The sequence below is a fragment of the Protopterus annectens genome, chromosome 13.part0 (genome assembly GCF_019279795.1).
Source record: "Protopterus annectens isolate FY-2018-M chromosome 13.part0, PAN1.0, whole genome shotgun sequence".
Taxonomy (NCBI): Eukaryota; Metazoa; Chordata; order Ceratodontiformes; family Protopteridae; genus Protopterus; species Protopterus annectens.
Window position 1 is genome coordinate 313624916 of NC_056747.1, and position 24662 is coordinate 313649577.

The following is a 24662-nucleotide window of genomic DNA, read 5'->3' on the forward strand; positions in this document are numbered from 1 at the left end:
AGAGGGGGTATTTAGTCTTAATACAGAGTTTCCAGGCATTATGTCATTTATGCATGAGAGTGTGTGTGTGTGTGTGTGTGTGTGTGTGTGTGTGTGTGTGTGTGTGTGTGTGTGTGTGTGTGTGTGTGTGTGTGTGTGTGTGTGTGTGTGTGTGTGTGTGTGTGTGGATTGAGATAGCCAGGGGGAGAAGAGAGATTTGACTCTTATTGTGTTGGGGGGGCAAGTGTGTTGAAAATATTTAAAAATATGGAATTACATTTTTGGACTTCATCTAAAAGAAGGTATGAAAGAATGGACCAGTTAATAGAGGAGAGCATGTTATTGAGCAATGGATCGCTAAGCTATAAAAACTATCAGTGAGACCTAAACATAAGTTTACAGGGTAGAGTGCCACAGTAGTTTGAGGGGATAGCCTAGGGACGTTAGTAGTAGATGTTAAAGTTATTAAGAGAGTCCTTGGCAAAGAATGTGAAGAGAAAGGGGGAACGTCTTTACCTTCTGTGCACTTTCCTGAAATTATTTAAATGCAGGAATGATGGAGAAAGCTAGGGAGCAATTGTTCAAGGTTCAACATGGTGGGAGTGGAGGAGGGGTTAAGCCCATTTCATCAGTGGTCCAGATGTACTGCAGTATTCCTTTGTTCCAGAGCTGCAGGATGGTAATCCTATAGCTACTGCTGGCATACTTTGGTTATTCACTGACTGGGATAGTTGTCTGCCTGACAATGTTAAACACAATCACCATAATCCAGCAGACATAGTTTAAATGCTTGAACCGCCACTGCTGTTCTTACTTTTTATTTTTAATACCATACTGTTGAATTACAGACCAGTATGTTGTAGAAAAACATCAGGCATTCCTTGTTTTAAGAAGACCGACTTGAGTGCACTTATCACACAGCAACATGCAGTGCTCGTTCATTTAATTATTTCAAATAAACAGTTATGTTCTCTGTGGTTTGTATCCACTAAAACAGATCCTGCCTATGGAACTTTCAAGGAAGTACATGTTCATCACTACCAGGAAGACTATAGAGTCCATTATTAGACATTTTCTTGTTTGTTTTTTCGGGTAGTATTCCAGTATGGGTGCTTTGATCACAAGCATTTCAAACTTCTTCCTATTCATAACGCCATTACTAGACTACATTTTGCTGCATAGTAATTTCAGATACATTAGATCTAAACTTTGCATCATATCCACATTTAATGCCTGTTTGTCTTCTGCTTTTGGCATTTGCTCTCTTTCTCTCTCACTCTGTCATAATCTGGGCCTGGTTTCAGTCCCTCTAAATTTGTTGCTTTTATTTTGCACTTTATCTTATATCATTTCAAATTATCATGTCTCAGTCTGCTTAGTAGCTCTGTCTGACCCTGCAGTAACATATAATGAGATAAACTCAGAGTACCTTTTAAGACATCCATTGCCTATGAAACAGCTTTTTGAAATACACTTGATGCTGATGAAACACCAAACAGAAATCCTCCGTAAAGAAATGCATGCAACTTGGAGTTTGCTTTTTCTAGATTTATCTACCACAATCCCTGGTTTTCATCCATTACTGAGAATAACTTATCATGTGGCATAATTTAGACAATTTCTCAGTAGTATGCAATAAGCAGTGCTTCTCTCTTAATTGCATTATTCAAATCTTGCTATATGCATATAAAACTCTTGTCCCATTTCTCTACAACTACCATACTACTCACTCAGTCTTTTGGCTTTGTACATTATTAGTGACATTTCCTTCACTTCACTTCTTCCTGTTAGGTTTTACTCCTGAGCTGTTACCTTTCCTTTGAGAATGTATTGCTGGAATAGTCTGATTTTTTTTCTTGGCAAGCTACCTAGACTTGTAAATAAATTGGTGTAAGAATGCATGATGCATTTGCTGTGGATTTGTACAGTAGTCTGATTATGTGGACTGCACGACTGTTCTTCATACATTAATTTTGTGTTTGCATACCAGGAATATGGTTTACTGTGCCTAAATTCTGACAAGCCAAATGACACGAAATATTAAGCAAGTTACTTTCCTGATCCAGTACTACAGTTTGAAGATGGTCTTGTTTTTACCCAGTAGTTTTTCTTGGTGTCCTGAATACGTCAGTCATGTACAAATAAATTTCCTTTAATTATCCTTTAGTCCCTGTGCTTTTAAAGTGTTTACTGAAAAATGGTGCACTCAGTACTTAATGGCTAGATGTTATGTGATCCTATCTCGCCTACATTCTGACTGATGGGTTCGGAGCCGATCCTCGGCTCCGACTCGGCACGCTTATGCCAAAGAGCGAAGTCTCTTATTGGCTGAGCTTACTATATCCCAGGATGCACCACTACCAGTCCCCCAGATCTCGTTTGCCGCTAACAAGCAAAGACGTGGTCTCGAGCTTGGCTGAGCTAAGTAGTGTTTTTCACTTACTTTTCCTGTCAGGGTTTTCCTTAAAATTCAACAAAAAGCTGTTTTAACAGCTATCGTGTGTTCTTTTTGTGTGGGAGTGAAGATTTTCTTGGTGAAATTCTTGTGTAGTGACTGAGTATTGTCTGACTAAAGGTCCCATTTGCGTTGTAGGGCCTTCCCTGTCAGTCTGTTGTCTGGCTAGTCCGTATTATTTTTAGGGTCTTAGATCCTTTAGTCTTATTTTTTTCTATTTGTGACAATCCTTCTTTAAAAAAAAAAAAAAAAAAAGAGAAAGAAGAGAGAGAGAAAAGAAATCTTTCTGTGATAGAGTGTTTTGTGTTTTTGGCTAGTTCACTGATTTGATTGCCATAATGTCACAGGCTCCTAGGCCTTCAGGGTTTAAAAAGTGCACTAAGTGCAGTTTCAAAATGTCGATCACAGATGATCACTCTCTCTGTGTATACTGTTTGGGCGCCAAACATTTGCAGGAGTCCTGCAGCGTGTGTCACGCGTTTTCCTCGAGGGTCCTCCAAGAGAGGAAAAATAAACTTATTTTAAAAGGCCTTATTAAACCCTCATTTGAAGAGGCATTGGCTTCCTCTCCTTCTCCTGCTAAAAAGAAAAGGGCGTCGGCTCCGACCAGTCCGTCGGAACCGACCGCCAAAAGACATAGGCAGGCTTCTCCTTCGGCTTCACGGACTTCGGAGCCGAGGGCAGAACGGTCTGCCTCGATGCCTCCAGCCTCGACTCCTCTGGGTTCGGAGCCGACGGCTGGGGCGTCGAGAGGCGGGTCACCTTCATCGGCTCCACTGATCTCGGAGCCGATGAAGGTTGTCCGCTCAGACACTTCCTCCTCGGCGCCGAAGCCCTCTTCGGCACCGATGGAAATTGGTTTGGACACTCCTTCGGCGCCGATAATTGTCGAGTCAATTCGGAGCCGGTCCCCTAGTCCCTTGGAGCCGTTGGAGAGGCCTACTCGGACCCATTCGGTCTCTTCCAGGTCATCAAGGATGTCAGATTTGGACATAGACAGGGTGCTCCAAAGACTGTTCCAGTCCCCAGTCTTTCAGAAATTTGTTTCGGCTCCGACCCACTTGGCTTCGGAGCCGTTAGCCCATTCCATTGCCATTCCTCCTCCGACCGCTTCGGCTCCGTCGGAGCAGGTGCTGATGGAGCCATTGGAGATCCTAGGGTCGGCTCCGACCCTTACTCCAACCCCGCCTTGGGTCCGAGTTTAGCACACGGACTTCTTCGGCCAGACCCGGTGGTGACATTTTGGGACCAATGCTGTCGGTTCCAAGCCTCCCTCTCGGTGCTTCGGCCGCGGGACTTCCGTCTGCTATCATGGCTCCGGGGACCGGACCCTCCCAGGATTCTGGGGGTCCGGCCTTCAGAGCTATGAGGAGTGCCTTGGCCAAGTCTTCTTCGGCCATCTCTACGGCTTTACCGGCACCTTCCCTGGGCATGGAGACTGGGTCTTTGGCAGTTCCCCTGTCTCTAGGCAGCGGAGCCCTGGGGCCTGAGGTTACCCCCACTGGGGGTTCCCCTCCTCCTGAGGGTCTTTCGGAGTTGTCTTCGGAGGAGCCCCCAAGGAAGAGATCGTGCAAGAGGAAGCACGTGGACTCCCCCGATGAGTCTCTTACATCGGACACTGATCTTGATGATGCGGAGGGGTCCCCAAAGTCGTCCTCGGATGATGTCTCATTTGCAGACATTCTAGAGATCCTTAAGCAACGAGGCGGCTGGAATTCCAAACCCCCCTCCGCTGATGAGTCGGTGTTCCTCAAGGCCTTCGGGGCTCAGCCCTCCGCCTCCTGGGTGTCTCCGCCCTTTGACGAGCTCCTGGATTTGGTTTGTCGGAGGGCGTGGGAACATCCAGATACTGTGGAACCAGTGCCTTCTCGCCCTAACAAATTTTTGTCTGCCCCACCCGAGAAGGAGTTCTTAACGAAAGGCGTGGCTGTAGATGCCATGGTGGTGGCATCTGCTACCCAGCAGGACGTGGCAGAGGCTTCAACGTCCGTCCATCCTCCTAATAAGGAGTCTAGGAGCATGGACCAGTACGGGAAGCGCACCCTGACTTCAGCGGCCTTTACTCTAAGGTCCCTGAATTATTTGGCACATTTCACCAGACTACAGAGGGATCTGGTCAAGGAGCTCTCGGACTCCCTCTCAGGTAACCTACCTGAGCAGCTAGCCCAGTCGGTTAGCTCTCAGTTGACTATCCTTACCTCGATTTCTAACCCGTCCATGAGGCTCATTTCATATGCGGCCGAAGGGGCGGGCAGAGCGGCAGGCACAGGCGTGGCTCTACGGAGACAAGCCTGGCTCCGTTTGTGTCATTTCGCGGAGGCCTTCAAGTCTTCCTTTGCCGACGCTCCCTTTGATGGGTCCTCTTTGTTTGGACCCAAGGTAAAAGACACTCTTACCCGCTGTGAGCAAGAGGGAAAGACTTTATCTGCCGTAGGAGCACGTTATTCCACTCCCTTTCGGCCTTATCCCAAGGCTAAAAGGAGGGAAGATGTGGTTCCAAATCACAGAAATTCTTTCCTCAACAGCAGGAAGATTCCCCTTCCAGAGGCAGAGGACGGGAAATTTTTCTGGGAGACGCCGTCCCAGAGGCGGCAGAGGCCCCCGCAACACTGGAGACCGCGAGTCCTTTCGTGGCTCTTCAGCCTCCCACACTCCATGAGGGATTGCCTGGCTGTGCTGCTCCGGAGCCAGTCGGGTGCCGTTTTGCCAAGCACCTAAAAGCCTGGGAGTCTATTACTCAGGACAGATGGGTGCTTCGGATTATTGCCGGAGGTTACACCATTCCCTTCACACACTCACCCCCACCGTCCTAAAAAATCCCGGACCCACCACCCAGTCAAAGGGAAATTGCAGCCGTAGAAGCTTCAAAGCTGCTAGAAAAAGGAGTCATCTAACCGGTCCCCACAGACCAGATCGGATCCGGAAATTACTCAAGGTTCTTTTTAGTGCCAAAAAAGACAGGGGACCTGAGACCCATTTTGGATCTCAGCAAACTAAACCAGTCCGTCATGAAGTCCAAATTCCGAATGGTCACTTTACAATCCATTCTCCCATTGTTGGAGAAAGATGTTTGGATGTGCTCCATAGATCTCAAGGACGCCTATTATCACATACCGATACATCAGGCGTCCAGGAGGTATCTGCGCTTCAGCCTGGGAGACTGTCATTTCCAATTTTGTGCACTGCCCTTTGGTCTCACCACAGCCCCCAGGGTGTTCACCAAGTGTTTGGCAGTAGTGACTGCTCACCTGAGGAGTCTCGGATTCCAAGTGTTTCCCTATCTGGACGACTGGCTCCTGACTGCCACCACCAGGCATCTACTACTAGAGAACCTACAAGCCACCATCTCCCTGGGTGCTTCCCTGGGAATTACATTCAACTGGTCAAAGTCTGTCTTGCTGCCTTCTCAGCGCATAAGATTCATAGGAGCAGAGATAGACTCAAAATTAATGCGAATCTTCCTTCCTACCGAAAGGATACAAACAGTACAACACCAAGTCCGAGCCCTGCTTCTAAGATCCAAAGCCCCAGCCAGGATGGTCCTGCAACTTTTAGGTTCAATGTCTGCCATGGTTCTCCTAGTTCCTCTGACAAGATTGCACATGAGGATTCTTCAGTGGCTGTTATCGACACAATGGTCTTTTCAGGATCTCCCCCTCAATCATCACATACTGATTACAGAAACGTGCAAACGGGACCTCCGCTGGTGGCTTCTGCCATCCAATCTGAATCAGGGAAGACCTTTTGTTATACCCCCTCCGGTGGCCACCTTGACAACGGATGCCTCCCAGACGGGGTGGGGGGGGCATTGTCTGGGCAGGTCAGTTCAGGGTTCTTGGCTTCCGAACGAAACATTTCTCCATATCAATGTGTTGGAAATGAGGGCTGTACTTCTGTCCCTACAAGCCCTCCACAAGTTTCTCCCTCAAGGCATTATCGCCATCCACACAGACAACAAGGAGGGACCAGATCTTATCCCCTTTGCAGAGAGGCCATGAGGGTGTGGGAATGGGCAGTGGCTACCAAGCGCTTCCTGGTAGCGACCCACATTCCAGGAAAATCCAATGTATTGGCAGACAGACTGAGCAGAACTATTCTCTCTCCTCACGAGTGGTCTCTGAACGAGACAGTAGCAGCTCAGATTTTCAAAAGATGGGGGATTCCGTGCTGCGACCTGTTTGCAACACCACAAAACACGAAGTGCAAAAGGTTCTTTTCCTTGACCCCGCATCAAGGGGAGGCAGCTACGGATGCTCTAGTCCAACCTTGGCCAACAGGACTGCTTTATGCTTTCCCTCCGATTCCACTCCTCCCCAAAGTCATCCAGAAAGCTTCCCAATTGGGGTCCACAATGATTCTAATTGCTCCGTACTGGCCTCGTCAGGTATGGTTCCCCTGCCTACAGAAATATACTCTAGACGGTCCTTGGTTCTTGGATCTAACTCCGGACCTTCTGGTTCATCAGTCGGGACAACAGCACCAGTCCCTTCACACCTTGAAATTAACAGCTTGGCTCCTCCACTTCCGACTTTAGTTAGAAATCACACCTTGGACCCGGAAGTTATTCACATTTTATCTTCAGCCCACAAACCCACCACTAAGAAATTGTATCACAGTAAGTGGAAGAGGTTTGCTATCTGGGCTCAACTCAGAGGCTTAGACCCTATTACTGCCCCGATACCAGAGGTCTTGAAATTTTTAACATCCTTGTTTAATCAAGGATCTTCAGTCTCTACTGTTAAAGTCCAACTAGCAGCTGTCTCCAAATTTCACGAATCCATGGACCCACCGTTGATGAGCAGCAGATTATGTAAAACTTTCATGAAAGGTGCTGTGCTTTTAAGACCCCCAGTTTTTCATCCTGCGCCTCCGTGGGATCTTGATTTGGTACTTCGTGCCTTAACATCTTCCCCCTTTGAACCAGCTGCTACATGTGAGTTGAAATATCTGTCTTGGAAAACTGCCTTCTTAATTGCAATTACCTCTGCAAGAAGAGTTTCAGAACTTCAAGCCCTATCTATCAAACCACCGTACTTGATTTTTCACAAGGATAGAGTATCACTTAGACCTAACCCATCTTTTGTTCCAAAAGTTTGCTCTAATCTCTGTCTCCAACAATCTTTAGAGCTACCAGTTTTCTTTCCAAAATTTTCAAACAAAGCGGAATATACCTTCCATACGTTGGATGTTCACAGGCAATTACGCTTCTATCTAGATAGGACTCAGCAAATTCGAAAACAGATCAATTGTTTGTGTCCTTTTCAGATAATAAACTGGGTCAAACCATCACTAAAGCTACTATTGCCAAATGGATCAGAGATTGCATAACTCAAGCTTATTCCTCTTCAAATAAGTAACTTACAACATCTGTCAAAGCTCACTCTACTAGAGCTATGGCTACCTCTATTGCATTCCATTCCAAGCTCGCTATTTCTGAAATTTGTGCTGCGGCTACTTGGTCCAACCCGCACACTTTCATTTCCCACTATAAATTGGATATGGCATCTAAAGGACGAGCATCATTTGGTTCCACGGTACTCAGGAGTGTTTTCCAGTGAGCCACCCAGGATTTAGGTGCTAGGGACGCTGTCCCATCAGTCAGAATGTAGGCGAGATAGGATCACATAACATCTTTTAGTTATGTACTCACCATAACTTCAGATGTTTGGGATCCATCTCGCCTACATTCCTAATACCCACCCTCCTTCCCCCTGCCTTGGAGATCAGAAGAGATTGAACGGTTTGGGTTCTACTGTTTTTTATCTTGTATCATCTGTCAATGTTATATAAGCAGTGCATGCGTGTGTGCATGTATGCAGACAAACTAGATCTGGGGGACTGGTAGTGGTGCATCCTGGGATATAGTAAGCTCAGCCAATAAGAGACTTCGCTCTTTGGCATAAGCGTGCCGAGTCGGAGCCGAGGATCGGCTCCGAACCCATCAGTCAGAATGTAGGCGAGATGGATCCCAAACATCTGAAGTTATGGTGAGTACATAACTAAAAGTTTCAGTTCAACACTTCATTCATTTATTCCTTCCTTCTAACAGTTTATATGCATCCTGATTGATTACCTTTATATTTTCTATATTCACAGTGTCAGCTTTTTTTTACATTTTGTGTTTATAAATGCTTTGTTTTCATGTGTTGCCTCAGTAATATTCAGGTTGTTTGATTTGCTCCCACTTTTTTATCTTGCATATGCAGAATGACTCTCTCTACCACAGCTTCAGCAAAACTGATTAAATGCAGGACACTCTCTGTCTTATGTTTACAGCCTCACATTGTACACACATCCTGGATTTCTAATGTGCCTTACTTAGCACTTAGTGGCTTTCATTTTTATCACCATTACTGTTGCACATTTTCACTTTAGACTTCAGTCTCACTTTATTTGACTGTAATTTTTATTGCATGCAACTGATTTTTCATTTAATTCCTTTATGCATGCATTTCTAATTTCATTTACTCTGAACTTACCTGTAGCCTTAGATAAAGTCAGATCTGCTTCTCTTAAACACTTGCTCTTCTCTGATCTTTTTTATATTTCAGAATAGTCTGTGTCTGAATTTAGTGGTCTGCATGACTTGCTTATAAAAGGTATGTATAGTTTCTGCTGAACGTTAGAATCCCCCCAAGCCTAAAATACATTTATTTTCTCTTGAAAGTCTGTTGTAGCTACAGAGATTTAAGGTATCTAAATTACATTTTTCTAAATATGGCTACTCGCACACATTGTTTGTTTAGATCTGAATCTAGAGTGAGTGCTCTGACACCCAGGTTGTAACTGGAAATGGTCCTTGTACCAGCCTTCACATCCAGTTAACAAATGCAAATAAGTATATAAGTTAGAGATTTACATATTTACATAAATTGATGTTAAAGGTACAGGAATCTAAACCATTTGTGCAGTGTTTGTGATGTGCATCTACACAGTTACTACAGTAAAATAGTATAACTGCACTAGTGACTGTCCTACCCTTCCGGCCGGTAACCAGTGCTCCATAAATGGACAGCCAACCTTTTACTCTATGGAAAAAGTTATTAAATTTTATATTCATAGTCATTGCTGTCAGATTCAAGCAAAATGATTTAATCTGGTGAGCTTTGCTTTAGCAAGGTAAAAATAAAAAATGCTAATAATCCCCAAGATTTGCCTTTTTCTGTTGTAGCCACAGATGTAAGTAATGGACTGCATAAAATCACTTTTTTTAAAAAAAAAAAAAAAAAAGAGGAATTAGTCAGGTGAAGCAGAACGTTGTGGTAATGCAGAGAAGTTGAAGGCTGCCACTTCAGACTGCTGCTACATCTTTACTGCCAAATGCAATTTTGTGTTGGATTTATTGTTGATTTTATCTTGACTGAAGTCTTTCTCTTGCCTTTTCTATACAGAGGTGGCACATGAGTGTTGGCATCAGTGAGGATGATATGCTTTTCTCCTGTTCTGTGTGGAGGTAAGTGAGCAAAACATTTAGAGTACATACAGTGAGCCTTCAGCATCCCTTCGTGCAAAAAAAGAAAAAAAATCTATGTCAAATGTTGAAGTCATCAATGTTTTTTTAAATGAGTTGAGTCATTGTTGCTAGTGTTATTAAAGAAAAGAAAGGTAAGGATTTGTTTCAAAAGGTGTCCACTTTGGCATGATTTTGGAGTAGATTGACTACTTTTAGGAAGACTGCCTTCTCTGCTGATTTGAATATTGTTATAAATGTCACACGTTAAGAATATTCCAGTAAGTTTGCAAGTTACAATTTCCATTGAGCAGTGGAATTGGGATGGAGTCCGAACTGCAGCCCTATTGGCATAAGTCTGACTAGGAAGTTGACACTGGAGGAGCTGTTAAGGACTGACCATGGCTGTGAGCAACTGAGGTCGTCTCACCTGTGAGTGAGGAGGGTGAAGAGAGGCTCTTCATGTTGCTACATAAATTCCCACTTGGTAGAAAAGCGTGTAGCATGAAGGGTGCAGGATGAGAGAGGAGTGCTGTATCCTATCAAGTACTAAATAGTACTGCAGACGGATTTGTGTTTTAGGAAAATCTCACACACCTCCAGCAACACTGTAGGCCATGTTTCAATGGTTCATTCATTGATTGTCGTGAAGGATAAAAAAAAGTATACATAATTTCTAAAGTTCCATCAGATGATGTGCGATTCCCATTTTTCTCATTCTCCTGGGGTCCTCAGGTGCTAAGGAAGGAATTAATCTGTAGGAAATGAAGACTAGATAGTCTCAGGGGAATCAGAGGAACAAAACATGAAATAAAAAGTGACCACTCAACTTCATTTATTGCAGCTCTGCACCTGTAAGTCCTAATAAAATAAGGCAGTGCTTCCACAGATTTATCCATAAATTTAAAATTGCTGTGCTGAATTAATCATTCCAAAACCTCTTCAATTGCTGATACCATCCTTTTCACTTTAAATAACACATTGTTGTGCAAGTAGAATTACCTGGGAACGTAAACGTGCACTACACTGAAGTGAATGGGCTGTGATATAGCTTGTTGGTTAATTTGGTTATGTAGGCGGTATATAATTAATGCCTGTAACAGCTTGATCTGAGGTCACTGGCAAACATTCAACTGTACCAGTAGTAGTCTGCTTAATAGTCATTTCTGCTACATTAGCAATTCACATTTCTCTAAAAATGTCAAGACCCTGGAAAAGGAGTTCTGTGTGATTGTCACATAAGTTTTGTGAGCTACAGGCTGGTGATGAAATGGTCTCTTGCTTGGTGCCACTTATCAGAAGTGCATCAGGTGCTGGGGAAAAAAGACATTGTTACAAATGTGGGTTGTGAAACTGCAGCAGCAGAGCAGTCACTGTACTGCTAATGCATGAGGTGACTTTGGTATGGATGCAGGGCCAGGCCTTTGGCCTTGCTGTGTCTGAGCTTTGTAGAAGAGCATTTTCTGGCGATACTTGAAGCCTACATCACTCCAGGACCTCAAGTGACTTTTGGCTATGTCTGCTACTTATTTTCCACAAAACTAAAAGTTGGTCTTTTCTCTTCAAAAGGAAGACACGAGACAAAGTCTTCTGCCTAAAGAAGACTGGTGCCTTCTTTTGGTATGGATGCCAAATTAATGAAAACCCGTCCTTGCCATGTGTGCCCACCTCAGCAAATGTATTTCTTCTAGGAATACCATTCATTTGCTGAGGGTGATTTTATAAAGGAGGACTGGAATATTCTTTTTCCAAATTACAAATTGTTGAAAAATAAGAATGTCAGCCTTGGACTTAACTTGCCTTGCCAGAAACATTGTAGGACCGAGCTACAACTACAAATAAAGATTTAGATGCTTATACCCATTACATAAAAAGGTGTATACCTTATACAGGGCTCCTTTATATAATTGGATGTTTTGTAGACTTGTATCTTTGACACAGTATCAGCATAAAATAACTGCAGTTGCCACCCTTCCACCAAACAAAGAATGCAGAGCAGTGAAGAGATGTAATAAGGTGCATACCTTTTCTAGATAAACAGGGCACTTGACACACATGGTGCAATACAAAGGGTAGTTATTATAACAATTGGGAGACATCAGTCCCCTTCTTATTTTTATAGTAAGTAAAGAAAAACAATGTTTAAATCTTTTTTTTCTTGTGCTGGTGAAGTACTCACTGATGTAACTTGCAGTACTACATGTCTCAGGACTGCAGCAGTTGCAGTCATTAACAGAAGTCTTGAGTAGCAAAAGTAGCCTAGAAATCCATTTTATCCTGGAGGATAGACAAGTAGAGCTTTTGGATACCCTCTTGAAACCAGATAAACTTGAACAACCACCTAGGGAAGTGTGCATTGAATCATATCCCAGTTCAGTGACGTTTTTTTTTTCTACGCAGTACCTAACAAATCCTTGTAAAGGAAAAGACAAATCTCACAGAAAAAAAGCAGAACAATGGAATTCCCTCCAGTTCAGAAAAGGAGGAGGACATATACAAATAATTTTGTGATTTCTTCCCACAAGTTCCCCTCTCAGCAGCTACCTTTCATGCTGTTAAGGGGCAGTTCTGTCAACAGTTCAAATAATTGTGTTTTACTTTAGACAAGTGGGTTCTGCAGTTAATTTTCAGAGGTTAGTGGGATAGACTTTAAAATAAACTGTAGTATTGGAGCAGTTCCCTTAACTCTTCTACTGTTAGGATATCTTCCTGAACTAGCTTTACAGTTACCAACTTCCACACTGACTTTTTCTTTTTAACTAACTGTAACCAAAGGGCTTATTGGATTCTGTGTAGACAAATGTAAGCCATTGTCTGGTACTAGGAATTCCCATCTTCACCAAGAAGACTAAGACCAGAAATACTTAGACTCTGCCATTTAAAAGTTTCCAGGCTATGAGGCCCCCTCCTCCTTGCTCACAATGCTGTGTGTGTATCAGGATCTGTTTCCAGATCTTTCATGGTATGTAAAGCTGGTTGTCTTTATAAATGCCCATGGCTACTGTTTTTCCAGTGTTTTCAAAATTCTTGGGTATTATTTTTATGTTTAACATTTTGTTATTCCTTTGTCCAGTTTCAAGTCCGTTCTTTCCTTTTTTGTTGTAAGAGGTAGTTGCCCCCTCCTCCTTTTAGGCCCTATTTGGAATCTTATTGGCAGTGCCAACCCCCCCTATTTTTATTGTGGATTTCTTCAAGATTCTGTTGACAGTTCATATCAGTATCGCTGTTTTCTTACCAAGAGCTAGCATGAATTAAAAAAATGTGTTAAACAGCAGCACTTCAAGAGAAGTGTGGCATGTTGGCAAATTTTAAGCTTTCCACCATAAAGAGTTGAAGGAACAGGTTAGAGTTATAAAAGCTTAAAGTTTTCTGTCTGCTGTTCTTTTGGGTCACTGTTGCAGTCATAATATTAGGGATCTTTGTAGCAGGCTGTGTCTGACTTACAACCTAACCTTCAAAGCTAAAGACCCTTCTTTAATTTATCCAAGACTTTTATGTTTCTAGTACCATGACTGGAATGGACCCCTTTCCCAAGATGAAGTCTGATTTAAAGTTCATGAAATTAGTATATTTTCAATCTTTGATATTAGCCAGAAGTGCTCTTCACAGCACCTCAGTCACGTCAGTCGCCCTGCTAGACAGGGGTCCAGGAAAGTAAATAATGTGGGAAGAAATAGCCAGGGAAGTGTTATGGCTAGGCTTGTATAGGCCCTAGGGCTGATAGCCTAGTACCAACCTATGAACCTGCAGTGTGCCCAGTAATGACTCCTGTTGCAATTCATACAGATCTACACATATTGGTAACATATCCAAGTACAATTGTAAATTCTTCTTTGTAAGACCCGTTACTACTACTACTACTCTTGGGACCGTCATTGTATCCTTATACATTGCCCTTGTTTCTGCCTGCAAATCCTGGTATTTTATGACTTTGTCTGTCTCTGTACACAAGACACTGTAGTCAGTGGGTGTAGCAATTTCAATGATCAATGCTACTTTTGTCTTCTTTTCATGGACTACTGGTTTTCTCGCATCTGTTTTTTGAACTTTTGGTAATGGGTGATGCCATGCGATATAAATTCATCATTTTCTATAATGCTTTGTGCCTCGTGTTTCCAGTGTTTTTCAACTATTTCAGTATTATAATGTCTGCAAAATCCCCAATGCAATAGTCTTGCTACAATATTATGTTTTTCAGTATACTGGCTTTCTGCCATTAGTATATCACAACCAGCAACAAGATGTGTGACTGTTTCCAATTCCAACCTACATTTGTCTGTTTCTCCAACATGTTCAATGGACTTTGTAAACCAACGTGTATGTAGTTCACTACCTTGGGCCACCAATATTAACCTTTAGTCTTTTGGTTTAAATGCACCTCTTCTTAACAATTAATTTGTTCAGTTCTAATCAGCATGGGGTTGTTCCAAGAGATGTTCTTTGTGTTTCACTGTTGCAGTCATCACATTTGGGTTATCCCTGCCAGGGTAGCCCACAGTCGGCCCGAGTACCAGAGGCTTGGTATTTCTGCATCTGTTGCCGTCGCTCCAGGACTGACATCCAGTCATCAGTGTTATAAATGAAGGCAGCCAACGCCATTACATCAGTCTTTCTTGCCAAGGAGCCCGAAGCAGAAGCAGTTTGCACAAGTGCCGGTCGGACACTACCTGAATTTTTCATTTCTGAAATTGAAGTTGAAGTCTTCTAAAGCCAAGTAACCCATTGGGGATCCTTTTTTCTTGCTCTAACTGATGTCAGAAAAAGTTAACAATTGTCTCGCCTGTGGGAAGCAAATCCCACACCGAGATTTTCATTCCTACTGCGTCACTTGCTTAGGCCCAGACCACGATGTCCCCTACTGTCGCTTTTGTGCTCTGTTCAGCGCTAGAACTATAAGTTGTTGGGCCCTTACTGTAGCTAGATATTTTCGCTCTCAGCCCTCTAATTCCGATATGGCTTTGGTAAGCCATCCGACGGCAGATCTTCTGAAAAAACGTAAAGATGAAGACAGAAACAGACCACACGGGTCCAAAACTGCCAGCAATCCTTCCATTAAGCTAGTCATCAGTTCTCCGGTCCTCAGTGAGGCGCTTTCGCAGCCCCTGATGCCCGCTTCTGTGGATTTGCAGGCCACTACAGAGACCCTTTCGGAGTCTGCTATGCCACGAGACTCTTCATCGACTAAGGATCCTGCGGATGTCTCTACCTTGGGTGGGTCTGGAGATGCAGAGCAGGCACTGGCTTCTGAGGAAGTACTTTGCACTACCAATTCTCGACGCAGACTTCTTTCATGTCTGCTGTTCTTTCGAAAACTACCGAGTTTCTAAGGCCCAGGCTACGAACCGCACTCAAAAAACTGACGGCCCAATCTCAGGCACCTGCTTCCCTGCCTCATTCTCAGATGCTTAAAATGGCGGAAGACCTTATAATGCTTATCAGGGGAATCCAGGCTACCCCTTCCAAAAGAAAGAGATTTGTCCCCAGTAGTTTTATCTGAACATGAGTCCGGTGACTCTGATGCATCTGATTATGAAGATATGCAGAGGAATCCATCTCTTCAGCCTCTCCACCGGAGGACTTCTCCTTTGGGGAAACCCTACATACCTTAAAAGAACATTTCCAATGGAAATGTCAGGACTACTCTCAGTCAAAAAAGAGACTCTGGGAATTCCTATATCTTATTCCGCCTGTCCTGGATGTTGTGGATGATGATTTTGTGGAATTCAGTCTTACTTCTGGCACCTTGCTCCCAGGAAACCAGACGGGTACTATAGAATCACTGACTCTCACAAATTTCTATTCAAAAATCCTACAGCTGACCCCAAGGCTATCTTTCAAGGACCTAAAGGAATTAAAGCAACTTCTGCTAAGAATCCCACCCCCCTCAGATAGGGATTTCTGAGCATTAGACAGATGGGGTAAAAAGTATACACCTCTGCTACTCTTGCTATTGGAGCAATAAGTTGTCATTTCCATATGCTGAAATATTAGCAACATACCATGGAACTCCTCAAACAAAAAATATCTTCCTTTCCTGCTTGTGCAGAAAATAGAGTTACAAGAGTTAATGCATTCTGCAAGACAAGTAACTAAGCACACCTTACAATGTGGTTTTGATGCCCTAGAAGTATCTTGCTGGGCAGCAGTCACTGGTTCTGTCCTTAGAAGGCATGCTTAGCTAAAGGAACAGCCCTTGCCAGATCATGTCAAATCCAAATTATTGGACGCACCACTGCGCAAAGACAACTTATTTGGCACCAAGGCAGAGGAGGTCTTAAAGAAGATGGAAGAAAAAAGCTAAGTCAATGCAGACAGTTAAAGACTTCTTGCAGGTCCAGCCACCAAGGTTCAGTAGGCATTGCCCGTCCAAGCACTGGTCCTTTCCTGCCCCCTCCAGGTCAGCTCAGTCCAGACCCCGGGGAAGCAGGCCCCCCCAGACAGCAGCCCAGGGAATGCAGAGATCTAAGCAATGGAGTTCCTCCTCTTCAAAACCAGGGAGTGCTAAGCCACCCCCTCATGGTAAGAACTCACAATGACTTCACACTTCCACCCCTTCCCTCTGAACACTTGCTGTTGCCCCTAGGAGGAAAACTGTCCTTCCACCCAAGCACCTGGGCCACCATTACCAACAACCACTGGGTCATCAACATAGTGTCCTAGGGATACATATTTTATTTCCACACTCTACCATCCCCAAAAGGATTCCCCGATCTTCCCCCAAACCAGTGGGCAGAGGCCAAAAAGTAAGTCCTTTCCCTGCTCTCGATGAGGGCAATAGAGCATGTTCCTGCAGAACAGGTAGGCCAAAGTGTCTACTCCAGACTCTTCCTGGTACCCAGAAAAGAGGGCACTTGGTGCCCCATCCTCTATCTATCCATTCTAAGCACTTTCCTGGTGATACCAAAATTCAAAAGGCTCACCCTCGAGCAACTTCTACTTATGCTGTCCAAGGATGCTTGGTTAGCCACCCAAGACCTAAAAGAGGCCTACCTACACATCCCAATCAGGGAATCTTGCAGGAAATATCTCTGTTTCAGGGCAGGATCACTGCACTTTCAGTTCTCTGTGCTTCCCTTTGACTTATCCTCTGTTCCCAGAGTTTTCACAAAATGCCTGGCTCCTGCCATTGCTTTTTGCAGACAAAGAAATATTCAAATTTACCCATACTTAGACAACTGCCTGATTCAAGCAGACAGTCAGGAAAAGCTGCTAAAGCACCTGACCTTTGTAAAGGACCTACTAACCTCACTGGGGTATACTATCAATGAAAAGAAATCCAAACTAGTACCCACGCAAAATAATTGTATTCCTAGGAGCAAGCCTTGACACTGCATCCCAGATGGCATTCCTTACACCAGAAAAACAAACCTACCTGACAACCTGCTTCTCTCAAATAGCCACCAGACCCCAGTTATCTGCAAGGAAAATCCTGCAAGCTCTGGGGTTCATGGCTTCTTGCATTCTACTCATTCCGTATGCCAAACTGCATATGAGGAAACTACAATGGTACCTAAAAAGTCTTTGGTGTCAACACTCCCAAGACCTGGAAACTCTTATACCAATGATACCTTGCTTAAGGAAAGATGTCCTTTGGTGGGCAGCAGCATGCAACCACAACAAGGGGCTACCCTTCTCACAACCCCATGCTGCCCAGACCAGACCCTCACCACAGATGCATCCGACTATGCCTGGGGTGCACACCTGGACGGCATATGCATTCAGGGCCAATGCCCAAACCAAATACAGCTGCGCATCAACCAAAAAGAGATGTTAGCTGTTCAGCAAGCTCTGACAGCCTTCAGACTCTTACTCTCCCTGGGGCCTCTACTGATCAAAACAGACAAACACTACTGTGATGTGGTATATCAACAAGCAGGGAGGGACTCGCACGTACCCTCTGTGCAGGCTTGCCATGGCCCTTTGGCATACAGCCTCAGCCATGCAGCTACACTTGCTAGCACAATTCCTGCCAGGCTCTCTCAACTCTCTGGCAGACAACTTTAAGCAGAAATCTTCTGTACCCACACGAGTGGCAGCTAGACCAAAGAACCTTCACCCTTGTAACCCAGAAATGAGGGTCGACCTCTTTGCTTCCCACTCCAACCATCAGCTCAGCAAATTCTGCATCAGGGAACCTCACAGCAAGGCCTGGAAAGTGGATACTCTATCCTTCCAGTGGGTCAACCTGTTTGTCTACGCATTCCCCCCTCTACCGTTCATTACAAGGGTACTGCTCAAAATATGGGAGGAAAAAAAACGAGGACAATCCTGATTGCCCCAAACTGGCCATGCCAACACTGGTATCCTCTGCTGTGAAGCCTGTCACCACTGCCATCTTGGCATCTCCCTCGGATCCCAACACTTCTGACCCAGAGGAATGGAGAATTCTTGTATCTCCAATTGCAGACCCTCAGTCTGGCAGCCTGGCTTATTCCTTGACCACTCCCCAAGCTGCCAATCTAAGCAGACAAGTTCTAGATGTTATACGTGAGGCCAGACGCCCTAGCACTAGAAAGTCGTATGCTGGCAAGTGGAAAAGGTTTTGCACCTGGATCCAGGCTCAGGGAGCCGGAACTGCACAGCCTTCCCTACCTCTCATCTTGGATTACCTGGCTGACCTACTACACAGGGGTCTATCCTTCTTTTCCATTAAAATTCATGGCTCTGCCATCTCTGCTCATTTCAGTACAGAGCCACTTCCTTTCTCACACCCTCTCATCAGCCAATCCCTAAGAGGGGCTAACAACTTGAAGCCACCCAGAAAAGCACCTACCCCAGCTTGGGATCTTAACTTTGTTTTGGAAAAACTCACCCTGTCCCCTTTTGAACCAGCAACGTCAGGAGAGTTAAAGTTCATCTCTTGGAAGATAGCCTTGCTTCTGGCGATCACTTCAGCTATAAGAGTATCCAAGCTACAAGCACTAATGGCTGTAGAGCCCTTCATCATTTTCCATGTTGACAGGGTCTCCCTCAGGACTAACCCATCCTTCATGCCAAAAGTGGTGTCCAGTGTGGCTCTCAACCAATCCATTCATTTGCCAATCTTTTTTCCTAACCCACAAAACAAGGGGGGAAAGGATTCTGCACTCTAGATGTGCACAGACAGCTCAGATTCTACCTAGATAGGACTAAATAATTTAGGAAGACTGATCACTTGTTAGTCAGCTTTGCTACAGGAGCAGAGGGCAAGGCCATATCCAAACAAACCATTTCCAAATGGATAGCACACTGCTTCCATTTCTGCTACAAGCAGCATGGAAAACTTCCCCCAAGGGGGTCAGGACACATTCTACCAGAGCAATCTCCACCTCTGCAGCTTTCTTCAGAGGGGTCCCCACCAGGGACATCCTGGAGGCTGCAGCATGGACATCTGCTCATACCTTCACCAAGCAATACCACCTGCCTTTCTTCTCCAAATCCAGGGCAGGCTTTGCCACAGCAGTCTTGCAGGGCATCCTAGCCAGCCCCCAGTCTTCTTGACTGCCTCCACCCTTTTCTTCAGCTTTGGGAATCCACCCAAATGTGATGACTGCAACAGTGAAAACGAAGAACATACTACAGTTGTGTACACTTACCATAAATGTAGATGTTCAAGTGTATTCACTGTTGCAGTCCTAGTTTCCCTCCCTCCATCCCATTGTCTGTCTATCTCTCTCTATCTTTACAAGAATGCTTTGGTATTTACTTTCTCCTGGTGGTGTTTTTCCACCATAACTTAGCTCCTTCTTGGGGACTCCTGACAGGGCAAGAAAAACTGATGTAATGGTGTTGGCTGCCTTAATTTATAACACTAACGACCTGACGTCAGTCCTGGAGCGATAGCAACCAGCAACCAATGCAGAAATACTAAGCCTCTGATATTTGGGCCAACTGAGGGCTATCCTGACAGGGATAACCCAAATGTGATGACTGCAACAGTGAATACACTCTAACATCTACATTTATGGTAAATGTACACAACTGTACTTTTTCTGTACTTGCAGCTATATTTATGCATTTTCCACATTTCTTGCCTTCTCTTCTGATCCTTCACCTCATATTCTTTCTTTTGTTTATTGGCACATTCAGTTGCTGCTTGATTTGTATCTACTTCTGGTTTGATTTCCATTCCCACTTGACACTGATATGCTTCTTCTAAATTAAGCAGGGAAATCATCTTAGACTTATTCTCCTCATGTTTCGAAACTTTCTCTACTTTTGGGTCTTGTGAGGTCTTCAGATATGTATGCCATCCCACAATTGCAGATCTGTACATGTAATCAATTTTGAGGAAGTCCATACCACCTTCAGAACGGGGAATATATAATCTTGGTATGCACTGATTTTTATAATTCATTTGAGCATGAAGCATCCTTGTTTTCCTGTCTAACCTATCCAACACCTTCTGGGGCCAGTCAGTCACTCCAAAATTGTAAGTTAGGACAGGAAGAGCAATTTGGTTTATAGCTTGGACTTTGTTCCTAGGTGTCAGTGCTGTTTTTAGTATTAATTTTAGTCTTCTAATATATTCCTTACTAAGTTTTATTCACATTTGATCGTGTTTTATTGTTGATCCTTCCACCAATTCCTAAATATTTATACACTCCTTGCTAAAGCTCTTTTATATCCCATTCCTGTCCCAAACTGATGCTTTCTTGGTGCTGCAGCTTTCCTGCTTTAAAGGTTGCTTTTGCACATTTGCCAAGACTAAATGACATTCTTGTATCATCTGAAAAAGTTTTGACCACTTGCAGTTGTGCTTTCAGTTCCTCATCTGATGAAATGTACAGTTTTAAATCATCTACAAAAAGAAGATGTCTTTACACTTTTGTTGTTTTCTGGGAGCCAAATTATAGCCATGATCTAATGGGTTAAGGGCACGACAAAAGAGCAGCGGTGACAAGAGTCACCCTGGAATATTGCCCTTTGAATTTTTATCCCTGGAATAGTAATATGTCCTTTGTCATGGATTAACTGCAAAGTGGTTTGCCACTGTTTCATGGTTGCTGTAATGTAATTGATCTGCGTAGGGTGTATCTTATACATTTTAAGCACTCTTTTATCCATGACTGTGCAATACTGTCAGATGCTTTTTTGTTTATTTATGCTATACTTAGATATTTCCCCTTTTTACAGTTCTCCATTATGATTTTATTTAACAATTAAATGATCCTTTGTTCCATATGCCTTTCTTTTAGTACCCCTTCATTCTGTTCCCATGATTGAGTTTTCTTCTAAATGTCTATAAACTCTGTCAGCATCAATTCCAGTGTATATTTTTATATGTTGTCGGACAGCAAGTTTATTGGTCAGTAGTTTTAGGATGGCTTGCAGGTTCACTCTTAAATAGGATTATTGTTTTTCCTATTAACCAGGCTGGTGTCTGTTCGGGTGTGCATATAAATAGTTCTTACTCATGGCTAAATCTTCATGTAAAGATGTTAATACTTTTAGTCAGAAGCTGGGTACTGCATCTGGGCCTGGGGTTTTCCAATTAGGAGCTTTCCTTAACTTTGTTTCAATCTCTCTGGTCATTATAACTTTCATCCTATTACATGTTCTATGCATTTGAACTTCTTATTCTTTCTTTTAGTTCTTCTATCCATTTAGCATCTTTATGTTCCACAGGATCTTTATAGATATTTCTCCAAAACATATCTACTACTACTTTTTTGGTGGTGGTTCAATTCCCTTTGACCTGTTTCCCAATTCTCTATAAAATTTTTTTGGTCATTTGTACTTTTACTTTATATTTATGTGCAAATCTTCTAAGTTTTTCTGCCTGTGCTATTTTAGCTTATTATCTGTAGATAGATAAATATAAATAATATAATAATTATAATAATTAATAATTAAGGTTGGGTGCCGGGCTGGTAACTCAACACCGTAAAACTCTGCTGCCAATCATGAGTGGATAGATGATCCACTGTGGTGACCCCTAACTGGGAAAAGCCAAAAGAAGAAGTATTTATAATAATATAAATATCTGTAGATAGGATAGAGTGATGTTTATGAAGCTGGAAATTGATGGTGTAGTGATGAATGCTGTTAGTGCTTATGCTCCACAAGTTGGGTGTGCAATGGATGAGAGAAAAATTTTGGAGCGAGTTAGATGAAGTGGTGATGACTGTACCCAATGGTGAGAGAGTGGTGATTGGAGCAGATGTTGGTGAATGGAACAGAGGGGATGAGGACGTGATGGGTAGGTATGGTGTTAAGCATAGGAATGCAGAAGGTAAGATGGTAGTGGATTTTGCAAAAAGGATGGACATGGTTGTGGTGAATACATATTTTAACAAGAGGGAGGAGCATAGGGTGACATAAAAAAGTGGAGGAAGATGCACACAGGTGGATTATATCTTGTGTAGAAGGGCCAGTCTGAAGGAGATTGAGACTGTAAAGTGGTGGCAGGGGAAAGTGTAGTTAGGCAGCATAGGATGGTGGTTTGTAGGATGACACTGGTGATCAAGAGGAGGAGGAGTGTGAGGGCAGCACCAAGGATCAAATGGTGGAAATTGAAAAAGGGTAATTGTGAGGTGGAGTTCAGGGAAGAGTTAAGACAGACACTTGGATGGCAGTGAAGAGTTACCGAATAGCTGGGTAACTACAGCAGAGCTAGTAAGGGAGATGGCTAGAAAGGTGCTTGGTGTGACATCTGGAAAGAGGAAGGAGGACAAGGAGACCTGGTGGTGGAATGTGTAAGTACAGGAGAGTATACAGAGAAAGAGGTTGGTGAAGAAGTGGAATTGTCAGAGAGATGAAGAAAGTAGACGGTAGTATAACGAGATGAGGTGAATGGCAAAGAGAGAGGTGGCGAAGTCTAAGGATAAGGCGTATGAAGAGTTGTATGAAAGGTTGGACACTTAGAAAGGAGAAAAGGACCTGTACCGATTGGCCAGACAGAGTGACCGAGCTAGTAAAGATGTGCAGCAGGTAAGGGTGATAAAGGATAATGAGGGAAACATACTCGCAAGCGAGGAAAGTGTGTTAAGCAGATGGAGAGAGTACTGTGAGGGGTTGATGAATGAAGGAAATGAGCGGGAGAGAAGGTTGCATGATGTGCGGATAGTGAATCATGCAGTGCAGTGGATTAGCAAGGAGGAAATAAGGATAGCTATGAAGAGGATAAAGAATGGAAAGGCAGTTGGTCTCGATGATATACCTGTGGAAGCATGGACATGTTTAGGTGAAAAGGCAGTGGAGTTTTGAACTAGATTGTTTAATGAAATCTTGGAAAGTGAGAGGATGCCTCAGGAATGGAGAAAGTGTTATGGTACCGATTTTTAAGAATAAGGGTGATGTGCAGAGCTGTAGTAACTACAGAGGGATTAAATTGATCAGTCAGCATGAAGTTATGAGAAAAAGTAGTAGAAGCTAGGTTAAGAAGGGAGGTGATGATTAGTGATCAGCAGTATGGTTTCATGCCAGGAAAGAGCACTACAGATGCGATGTTTGCTTTGAGAATGTTGTTGGAGAAGTACAGAGGTCAGAAGGAGTTGCATTGTGTCTTTGTGGACTTAGAGAAAGCATATGACAGGGTGCCTAGAGAAGAGTTGTGGTATTGTATGAGGAAGTCGGGAGTGGCAGAGAAGTATGTAAGAGTGGTACAGGATATGTACAAGGGTAGTGTGACAGCGGTGAGGTCTGTGGTGGGAGTGCCGGATGCATTTAAGGTGGAGGTGGGATTACATCAAGGATCAGCTCTGAGCCCTTTCTTATTTGCAATGGTGATGGACAGGTTGACAAATGAGATCAGACAGGAGACCCGTGGACTATGATGTTTGCAGATGACATTGTGATCTGTAGTGAGAGTAGGGAACAGGTGGAGACGACCCTGGAGAGGTGGAGATATGCTCTAGAGAGAAGAGGCATGAAGGTCAGCAGGACTAAGACAGAATATATGTGTGTGAACGAGAGGGAGGATAGAGGAATGGTGAGGATGCAAGGAGTAGAGGTGGGGAAGGTGGATGTTTAAATACTTGGGATCAACAGTTCAGAGTAATGGGAGTGTGGAAGAGAGTACAGGCAGGATGGAGTGGGTGGAGAAGAGTCTCAGGAGTGATTTGTGACAGACGAGTACCAGTAAGAGTGAAAGGGAAGGTCCTACAAGAGGGTAGTGAGACGAGCTATGTTATATGGGTTGGAGACAGTAGCATTGACAAGGCAGGAGTCGGAGCTGGACATGGCAGAGTTAAAGATGTTAATATTTGCACTGGGTGTGACGATGGTGGACAGGATTAGGAATAAGTATATTAGAGGGTCAGCCCAGGTTGGAAGGTTTGGAGACAAAGCCAGAGAGGCAAGATTATGTTGGTTTGGGGATATATGCTGAGGAGGGATGCAGAGTATATTGGGAAAAAGATGCTAAGGATGAAGCTGCCAGGTAACAGGAAAAGAGGAAGGCCTAAGATTTATGTATCTGGTGAGAGAGGACATGCAGGTGGTTGGTGTGACAGAGCAAGATGCAGAGGACAGGAAGAAATGGAAACGGATGATCCACTGTGGCGACCCCTAACGGGAGCAGCCAAAAGAAAATGAAGAAGATCTTTGATAGTGGACTATAGATCCTGATCTGTTCTTATACTGTGCATTGCATTTATCATATCTCTCTCCATGAGTATTTTTGTTCTACTGTTCCCTCTTCTATACTCTTCTAACAGTGACACTTCTTGTCTTAATTGTTTTATAGTTTTCTGTATTCAATGCTTCTGTGATGGCATTCAATTTCTCCCCCTCTTTTTCCCTTACTACCCTGTGTTTTTATGGTAAGACTTTATTTTTTAACTACACAGTAGTATA

General features: G+C 43.6%; 1 protein-coding gene across 1 annotated transcript in view; it reads left to right on the forward strand.

Annotated features, from left to right (window-relative positions):
• The window catches only part of LOC122787284 (myeloid-derived growth factor-like), a 341278-nt gene that overhangs the window by 106548 nt on the left and 210068 nt on the right, over window positions 1-24662 (forward strand). The window contains exon 3 of the mRNA XM_044053905.1: window positions 9826-9887. Within this exon, the coding sequence (XP_043909840.1) occupies window positions 9826-9887 (62 nt within the window). The remainder of the gene's footprint in view (window positions 1-9825; window positions 9888-24662) is intronic.